Raw genomic sequence first — 9687 nt, forward strand, 5'->3', positions numbered from 1 at the left:
GATCCCTCAGTTAGGCTCGTTTCCAGGGCCCCCTTGACCTTCCTGCCTCAAAACAAGAAACTGGGACAGTCACAGCAGGGTCTGGAGTCCAAGTCTCTTGTTTTTATTTTAACAGCCTGGCAACCAGGCAGCAGCAGCAGTACAGGGTTCCTGGCTGGCCAGCACAGGCCTGGGGTGACAGCTTCTGTCTGGTCTTCCCAGGGCAGTGCAAACTTAGACCTCTGCTCCACGGCCATGAAAGGATAGCAGCCTCAGAGCAGCCAGCCCCGCTCCCATATCTTGCTAAACCAGATCCAGGAAAGGAGGTCTTGTTTCCGAGGTGTGCTTGGGCCCAGGGATAAGCTCTTCCACCAGACATTCTTCTCACCACAGTGGCCTTCTGGGGTTTTCGCTCCTTTTCTAAGACAAGCACTTTCCCACCTCTGGGCCCCAGGGGTATTAGCATAATGGTGGCCTTGGCCACAGGCTCTGGCCAGGAGGGAGGTTTGCGTCCGGCATCAGGTGGCGACACAGGGCAGGGCTGTCTGACCGGGCGGAGAGCTGGGCGCACAGAGTGGCGAGGCGGCAGGGTGTGCCACAGGGCTCTGAGGGCGGGTGGCCCTTATGGTAGAGAAACCAGAAGGTCTGGAAAAGCTGCGTGTCACTCCGCATGCGGTACACCAGGTCGTGCCAGGCGGCGGGCAGCACATTGGGCAGCCCATAGGTTTCCCGAGCCCTGTAGAGGAGCTGCCAGTGTGGTGTCGCTCCGGGCTCATTCGCCTGCGTCAGGTTCAGGATGTAGGTCTCGTGGTCCAGGACCAGGTGAGAGCTCCCGGAGTAGTTGCCATCTATTTGGTAGACACGGTACCCTGCAAGGAGGGAGGGCTGACCAGAGAGGGAAAGGACAAAGGCAACTCCAGTGGGGAGGCAGAGCTTGCCCCTGGGCGGCCTTGGGTCCAACCCTCCTTCCTCTACCCCAACAACTTCCTCCCTCTCATCAGCTTCCTCTATCCCAGAGACCTCCTTTATCCCAACAACTTGCTTTCACCTCACTCACCAGGATTGAGGCTGATGTAGGTGGTGGCACTGGGCGCCAGGAAGGCAACCGATAGCGGCCGGCTTAGGGTCTCCTCATCATAGAAGATCTCAAACTCATCCACGTGGGTGTGGCCAAAGAACTGACCAGCCAAGGTGTTCTCATACCTGGCCAGAAGACACTAATCATATTCAGCAGTTTCAAGCAAGGGGGAAGAGGAGACCTGGGGAGGACTGGATGCTTTCTCTCTCCATCCTTTTCAAGGAAGTAGCGTCCCCACCCCAGTGGGGCAGCAGGGATGGTGAGACGCTTGAGGGAGTTTCTGACCTTTAGACTTCACCCGCTTGCCCCCAACACACCTCCCTCCTACCTCTCCACAATTCGGTAATAATTCCAGCTCCAGCTCTTCAGGCAGTGCCCTGGGGGAATGTGGCCAATTATATGCACCTGTGGGGAGAGTTAAGGAAGGTTATGAGGGCAAGAGGGGTCCAGGAAGCCCTGGCCAGGCTAGTTGGTACTCATCTTTCCTACAGTGGCTGGCACTCCTGGCCAGAGAGAGGGGGAGCAAATGAAAGGACTTTCTAAGGGTGACCGTGAGCTGAAACCCCAAGGAACACTGTTGGGAGTGCCCGAAAATCAAGCTTCTCTGCTCACAGGTGCTCCGGATCCAGAGAGAAGTCTACTAGTGAAGGGCCTGCTATTCCTCCCACCCTACCGGCACCTGCCCCACTGGGTTCCCACCACGCTTGCTCACTTTGTCTCCTCGGTCCTCAGCGGCCTGAAGCTCCCCCACCAGCCACTGGAGCTGTCCAGCAGGATCTGTGGAGTTGATCAAGAGCCAGAAGTTCTCACGGGAACAAAAATTCATATTGAGAGAGATGAGGCGGAGGCCGGGGCGTGGGGAAAGTGCATAGAACCCCCCAATTCTGAAACAAAGTGAACACGGGTCAGCATGCATTCATAACCCTAGCCCTGCATGCCCAGTCCTGTGCAGGGAATCTGGGTGAGGGCAGAGGCACCTAGGACGTCATCCCTACTCTCAAGCCCACGTTCTAGCTGAAGATCAGACAGCACTGATTATAGGGCCCGTGTGATTGAAGCAAGCGGCTCCGAGGACTAAAGGCTCTAGGAGACAGAAAAGTGAGCGAGAAGAGGCAAAGGCCATCCAGAGGGAAGAGGACCTAGGCCTGGGGAAGCTGGGAAAAGCTGGGAGGTTAGAGAGGGGAAGGCACTTTAGAGAAGACCGGACTACCACGGAGGAGGTGCGCTGCTAGCCCTTCACCCTGTGAAGGAGGGTGGCTGGAGATAAGGGTGGAAATGGAAAGTGGGGTCCGATTTGGAGGGCCAGCGAAGAGAGCTGAGGACTCAGCCTAGAGTAGTCACACATAATGCTAGGTTCCCTGCTCCCTTCACTTTCATCCATCTTTCTCCTCCCTTCCTGGGTTTCCGTGGGCCTCAAATACCTGAGGGTGCGAAGGGCTTCAGCAGGCAGCCAGGGCTCCCAGGCCTTGGCCATCGCCTCGTAGAGCCAGTGCGAAGACTGGTTGCCCTCTATGAAGGGGGGAGGGAAGCCATTGACGGGTGTGGTCTCGTGGTTGCCCACAGCAGGGTACACGGGCACCGGCCCCAAGAACTTCTTCACGAGGTCTGTGACGGTGGTCAGGGCCCGCAGCTGGTCCTGACGAGACTGCTGCCAGATATTGTGGGCAGGGATATCGCCCGTCCAGTACACCATATCAAAAGGGCCGGCGGGGCCCAGGCCACTCAACAGGCTCTCCAGGGTCCGCAGGGGCAGGTCACACTTGCTGTACTCGCCCCAGTATCCAGCACCTGGCCGGGAGGCAGGCGGCGGGCCAGAATCCTGGCGGCAGCACAGGGGGTTCTCACAGTTGGGGTCTGTGCCCTCCAGGTAGCTTTGATCCCAGTGCAGGTCAGTGAGGAAGAGGATGCGGCTGACAGGGGAGCCTGGGGCCGGGGGCTCGGGCGGCTGGGGCGATGGCTTTGGCACGGCCGGCAAAGAGACGTTCCAAGATGAGAAGATGTCCCAGTGTCCGCAGGAGGAGCCCAGGAGCAGACCACAGGCCTCAGACGGGCGCAGCACCGAGCGCGTCCACACGTCCACCATGTCGTCCTGAAAGAGCTGGACGGCTGACTGGCACACCGCCGGAGGTGCTATTTTCAGCAGCGTGCATATCTTGATGGCCATGGAGCCCACCTGGGCCACGCTGGCCTCGTTCTGTGGCGGGAAGAACCAGTGGCGAGAAGTCAGAAACAGAGCACAGGGACCAGGCCAACACCTGGATACGACCCGTGGGCCTCCACATCCACACCGGGGCTAGAATGGACTCAGTACCACGTGGTGAAGAGATGTCGGTTCACCCCTGCCTCTCACAGACACTGCCCTGCCTCGGGCGTCACCAGGCCGGCACTTCCTTTTCAGCTCAGTGGCATTTCAAGCCTTTGCTTGCGCAGCTCGCTTTCTCGGGCACTGTCTGCTGAGTGCTCTGGAATTTGGGCTGGGCGGAATGACAGACTGGCCAGGGTTTGGGGACACACACGAGGAGAGGGCCCTGATGCCCCAAGGAGCCCCACGAAGCACGGCCACCAACCAGCGCTCCTCACACCCCCATCAGGGTCAGTCAAGGCAGCCCAGCCCCGACGAGTCCCACACCTCTGGATACTCCTTGACTCAGGTCCCCTTTGAGTGAGCAGCTGGTCCCAGGCACCGGAGGTGCCAGGTGTAAGGCGGAGGGGATTCAGTCAGGCACGCCAGGGTGGGAGTCCAGCCCACCCCCCAGCAGCCGGCCCCTCCTACAAGTGACTTCAGCTCCGGGGCTTCTATTCATTTGTAAAGCGGAGATAACCACAGTCATGAAACCACCTTTCGGGCTAGATTCAGCCTGTGTAAAAGGGTTGGCACGGTGCCCAGCATGTAACTCGCGCTCTTTCCTTACTTCAGAAGGTCACAGTGGAGGTAGTGATGGTGGTGGTGTGCAGCCGCGGGGGGCCCCAAAGGGGGGCAAATTCACTAAAGGCTTGTGGAGGACAGCCTCTCCATCAGCGATGCTCTTGGGGACCCCGGAGCGCCGGCCTCAGCCCCAGCCGCCACCGCCAGCCCTCCCTTCTGGCCTGCACCTCCCGCAGCCCCTTGAGCGCTCACCTGCAGCCTGATGTCGATGGCGGTGAACAGTCCTTTGCAGGCGGAGCAGGTAAGGTTCCACCAGCTAAAGCCTTCCCGGAGCTGGAGCGCTAGGCGAATGAACTTGGCGGGATGGCCTTGGGCGGGAAGAGGGTGGGCCCCGGCAGGGGCCCAGAGAACCTGGGAGTCGGACAGGGCCAACGCCAGCGCCAAGCCCATCCACAGGAGCCTCAGGCTGGGGGCCCCCGAGGACCTGTCCAGTGCCTGCTCCCGGCCCGACCTGGGGCGGCCCTGGCCGGAAGACACTCCTTGGCGGGGCATCGCCCGGCTTCCTAGACCAGGCAGGTTCGCGCACCCGGCCCCGGATGGCGTAGGCCCTGGTCGGCTCTCAGGATCCCTGGCGGTGCCAGGGACACCGATCAGTCCCCGCGGCAGTCGGCTGACTGCTCGGCGACAAGCCACAAAGCAGCTCCGCCCCTTCCTCTGCCTCGGTTCCGCCGCAGCTGATCGCGGTGGCTGGCAGCCTGGGCAAGCCTAGCGAGGCGGAGGTGCAGGCGGAGTGGGCCGGGCGCGCCTGGGACCCGCCCAGGATCCCGCCTGCGATTCCGCCCAGGCTCTGCCAGCTGTGCGAGGCCGCTGTAGCCGCCCAGCTCTTGCGGAAGCCGATCCTGTGTGGCTGGTGAGAGGCCCCTCCTCTCTCCAAACCTGCACTCAAATTCCTGGAATAGCTAAGTGCCTGGCCCACCGGGCTTTAAACTGGGGAAGTGGAGAGGGCGTGGGGGGTGTTGGTGGCCGGGAGCACCGCGGGGCGGGGATTCTCACACTGTTACCTCTCCGGCCCAGAGGACTCCGACCCTCAATTTCTTATGTACTGCCACTGCTATCCACACCCTTGAGTCGCCCTGACTGATCATCTTTTCGACTCAGACTTCTCCAGATGGAAGGGGCCCTGGGCTCATGCGGGGACACCCATACCTTCATTATATGGATGAGGAAACAGACTCAAAAATGGTGAAGTGGCCAAGAAGGGGTAATGACTATACAGACAGGAACAGGGATTAGAACTTGGGTCTCCCACCTTCCTGTAACCATGATGGTGAAAGCTATCATTTACTGAGCTCTATAGGATGCCCCAGGCACTGAAACAGGTACTTTATAATGACTAATCCTCAGTTCTAACGACAACCCTAATAAGTAAGTATAATACTATTATTACCTCCATTTCACAGATGGGGAAACTGAAGCATAGGAAAGTTGAGTGGCAGAATAGCAATTAAAACCTAAACTGTGTAACTCAGTGCTTCTCCAGGATCCACAGGTCTACCAAGTCCTGTCAGTTCTTGCCTTTGAGAATTTTTTTCAAGTGACTCCCCGCCCCTCCCACCCCGAATCATATCAGATAGAGTAATTATGGTATAATAGAAAATATATTTGGTCTTATCTCCAGATTCTGGCACTAAGCTCCTAAAACCTTTTGAATTTCCTGAGTGATAAGAGTGTCTTTTGTTATTTATACAAGCCCCTTTCAATCACACCTGAATTTATGCTAATAAGGTGAGTTAAGGTGGGACCCCTGAATAGCCTCAGGATGGGGCTGGTCACCAGAAAGAACTGATCAGAGAGTGAGATGTTTCAGTCTCACCCCCAGTCTTCTGGTTGGGGAAGGGGGTTGGAGACTGAGCTCTATAAAAACTCTCGCAGAGCTTCTGGGTTGGTGAACATTATCAAGGTGTTGGGAGGGGGGTATACCTGCAGAGGGCGTGGAAGTTCTGTGACATTCCGCCACGCGTGCCTTGCCCTATGCATGTCTTTCAGGCTATTCCTGAATTATACCCTTTGTATTAATCAGGACATGTAAGTAAGGTGTTTTCCCGAGTTCTGTGAGCTGTTCTAAGCAAATTTTCAAACCTGAGTAGAGGGTCATAGAACCCTAGAACTTACAGCTGGTTGGTCAGAAGTATAGGTGGCAACCTGGGACATTTTGTAAGCAGATAGGTTAGGGTGTCCCCAGAGGAAAAGAATCAGATGTAGCTTTTTGACATGAGAGAAGCCGTTTTTGGCCTAAGCCATTTTGTGATCTAAGCCTGGCACAATGCCTGCCCTTCAAGAGGTCTCAGTAATAAAGATCTTAAGGGAAAAAACAAGACTGTTAGCAGGCAAGAGAAGTAACCATAGCAAAGAGACAACAAATCCGTTGCAAAGACTCCCAGTTCTGTTTCAAGATCAGCCTGAAGCACTTGCTTGAGCTGTTTTTCAGAATTTAAACCCCTCCTTTGAGTGAGCACCCAATTACCAGAGCCACTGGAACCTAAGGGATGATAATGTTGACCTTTTCTGACTTCAGTCCACTAAAGCTGGGACTCTCTCGACCTTTGCTTCAATTCTATGCAGAATTCCCTTGCTCAGGCCCCTTCGTGAATACGTATGAGCCCTTTGCTTAAAACTTCCCCAATCATGCTGTTCAGGGAGATGCTGCTTTGGGAAAGATTCCTGGTGTTCACCTTACTTGCTACAAGTAATAAACCCTTCCTTCTCCTAATCTCTGGCTCCTTTGTGTCTTTTGGCTTGACATCCACTGAGAGGTTAACCCAGTTTTCTGGCAACATTGTGACTGGCCGCTGGAGTGGGGACAATCTTGTGTTATTGAACCCTTTAATTTGTGGAATCTGATGCTAACTCCAGGTAGATAGTATCAGAATTTAATTGAACTGTTGTAAAATTAGTTGGTGTTGGAGAATTGGTTGGTGTCAAAGAAAGCACCCGCAGAACTGGTGTCAGAAGTAGGATTTGCTAGCTTGGCCCTAGCTCATGGAAACAAGTGGTTTGGGAAGAGGTAGGATGAAAGGGCAGAGGACGAGGAACCTTGGATTCCTGGGTGGCCACATAGGCACCCATCGTATGAAGCAGCAGATGTGCTGTAATCAATTACAAGAGGTAAATTTTACCAGTGGAATTCCTGGGGCATTGGTTCACTAGGTACTTGAGGAAATGGAAACTGATAAGAAAAAAGCAAACTATGTAATCTCTTGGTTATTGATATCTGTAGTAGCCAAAATGAAAGTAAGAGAGAGTGCTGGCTTGGACCTTGATTGGTCTGAGTTTCGGCTTCTAGCCTCAGAGCCACCTGCACAGGGAAAAAATTATGTGGGGATGACAGCAGGTACCTCTAAGACTCTGGTCACCAAGAAGGTAGTACATGTTGGGAGAAGACAAAACCAAGAAACTACTAAAACCGGGAGATATAATGTGAAGGAGTTGTTATATTTTATAGATTAGTGTCATCAACTTCCTGAATAATCTTCTCTGAAATGGATTGTGAGAATGATTAATTTGGTGGCAGTATCTTTGCTTTTAAATGCTACAGAATGGAAGAGCATGTTTGGTTTGATACAGGACCCATAGCTTACTAGGGAACAATTACAGATGGTTATATGATCCAGACACACAGCAGGTTGTTCCTGAGGCAATGGCCAGGCTGTTGGATTGGATAAAGGCCACTGTAAGGTCTGTTTACCCTGATAAGGGTAATTATTCAGCAACCCTCATAAATGTCAAGTGGAACACCTCAGATAAAGCAGCTGATCTGCTTCATATGCAGGCCACGTGGAACTGGCTTTATGACGACCTGAGTATTCACCCACTGACTATACCCATTACCCAGGACATGGTAAATGCTATGGTTAAGCAGGCTCCTTTTGCATGGGCATCACTTTTGCATTGACACCTCCTGTAACTTTACTGCTACATAATGGAGCACCAGTCCAAGAAGTCATATTGAATTTGTTATCTTCCCTTCATGGGTCTTACAGATGCTAATAAAAACATTATGTTAATTAACAAGAGAATGGGGAGACATGGATGGGAGAATCAAGGGACTCATCCCAACAGGATGGATATCTTTAGATGGTTATTAAGAAAGGGATTTCAAGTAGCCCCATTTCTCCTCAACTGCTACTGCTCTGCGTCTCTGTCCTTCCTCATGTAGGACACTGATGACCCTCAGGGCCCACATTCTATCTGTTCTCCAAGACCTTATCTTCCAAAGTCTCATAAACAAAAAATGTTGCGTATCACTCCAGTTCTACAAGGCTCAAGCACTGCAGTTGCCTAGATAGTTAAGATGCATGTTTAAAGAATAACTTCAGGGACTTCCGTGGTGGTCCATTTTGTTGACTCAGCACTCCCAGTGCAGGGGGCACGGCCCTGATCCCTGGTCAGGGAACTAAGATCCCATGTGCCGCATGGCATGGCCAAAAAAAAAACAAAAACAAAGAATAACTTCAATGAACCAAGATCCTTGCATCTTCCCATACATGGAAATAACTAAAATAATTAACTTGAGATGCCTGTTCTTTGTGATTAGCAGCAATCTTTTGATGTTCAACTATATGTTTGTTTTTTCCCAGCAAAAACCTCATATATATCCTGGCTCCTCCCTTACTTCTTTGGAGCAATTCCTCAGAGCTATCCTAGAGGCTGTCTCCTGGGCTATAGTTCCGAAGTAAGGTCTTAACTCACAAATTTACATTGTGCGTTTTTCTTTCAGTCGACAGTCTTATCCTTCACTCATATCCCATCTCCTTAATAACACCATTCTTTCTTAAAAAATTAATTAGTTAATTAATTTATTTTTTGTCTGCATTGGATCTTTGTTGCTGTGCTCGGGCTTTCTCTAGTGGCGGCGAGTGGGGGCTACTCTTCGTTGCGGTGCGCGGGCTTCTCATTGCAGTGGCTTCTCTTGTTGCAGAGCACAGGCTCTAGGCATGCACACGGGCTTCAGTAATTGCGATGCAGGGGCTTAGTTGCTCTGCAGCATGTGGGGTCTTCCCGGACCAGGGCTTGAACCTGTGTCCCCTGCTTTGGCAGGCGGATTCTTAACCACTGCGCCATCAGGGAAGCTCCAATAACACCATGCTTGATCACTCCCTCCTTTTTCATTTGCCCAGTCCTCTTTTCACAGTGTTTTCACATATATTGTTGCCTTTGATGGAACCATCACTTGCTGCGTATCAAGCATCCTTATCCTTATGGATAAGTGATCAAAGGCCCCTCTTCCTCTGACATTGATGACATTGTTCTCCAGAAATCAGATTCTGAGAAAGAGATTAACATTCAAGAGGTTTGGGAATTCCCTAGTGGTCCAGTGGTTAAGAGTCTGCACTTTCACTGCTGTGGGCCCGGGTTTGATACCTGGTCGGGGAACTAAGAGGAGCGGCCAAAACAACAAAAAGAAAAAGCAAGAGATTTATTAGGAGGTACTCTTGGAATCTACAGCTGTGGAACGAAAGGGAAGGTGGCGGGATTGAGCAGAGGGACAAGTGGAGCTGTGATGCTGTCTCCGTAGAAGACTCAGTGGATTTTATGGGAGTGTTGAAGCTGAGATGACCCTTCAGAGTTGTCCTGAACTAGGGCGAGGGGCAGCTTCATTTGGGGAAATCCCAGTAGCTGATCTCAGGACAGCAACTGTTACCTATCGTTTTCCTCTTCTAGACCTTTTAGATTGCCTTAGCTAGCATTCCTGCTGATTTCAGTG

General features: G+C 52.8%; 1 protein-coding gene across 2 annotated transcripts; it reads right to left on the minus strand.

The window, feature by feature from the left end:
• Nucleotides 1-82: 82 nt before the first annotated feature.
• SMPD1 (sphingomyelin phosphodiesterase 1) lies at nt 83-4656 on the minus strand. Of its 2 annotated transcripts, none has more exons than XM_060159807.1 (6): nt 4176-4646; nt 2479-3251; nt 1770-1941; nt 1386-1462; nt 1037-1182; nt 83-848 (listed from the first exon to the last, which is right to left on the minus strand). In XM_060159807.1, exons 1-6 carry the CDS (start codon nt 4473-4475, stop codon nt 439-441), a joined length of 1878 nt encoding a protein of 625 aa, XP_060015790.1. In that variant the 5' UTR covers nt 4476-4646; the 3' UTR covers nt 83-438. The 2 variants fall into 2 exon arrangements, with proteins under 2 accessions (XP_060015790.1, XP_060015791.1); XM_060159808.1 differs by having other exon boundaries at nt 615-864; nt 4176-4656.
• Nucleotides 4657-9687: the final 5031 nt, after the last annotated feature.

The sequence above is a fragment of the Lagenorhynchus albirostris genome, chromosome 9 (assembly GCF_949774975.1).
Source record: "Lagenorhynchus albirostris chromosome 9, mLagAlb1.1, whole genome shotgun sequence".
In the NCBI taxonomy this organism is placed as follows: domain Eukaryota; kingdom Metazoa; phylum Chordata; class Mammalia; order Artiodactyla; family Delphinidae; genus Lagenorhynchus; species Lagenorhynchus albirostris.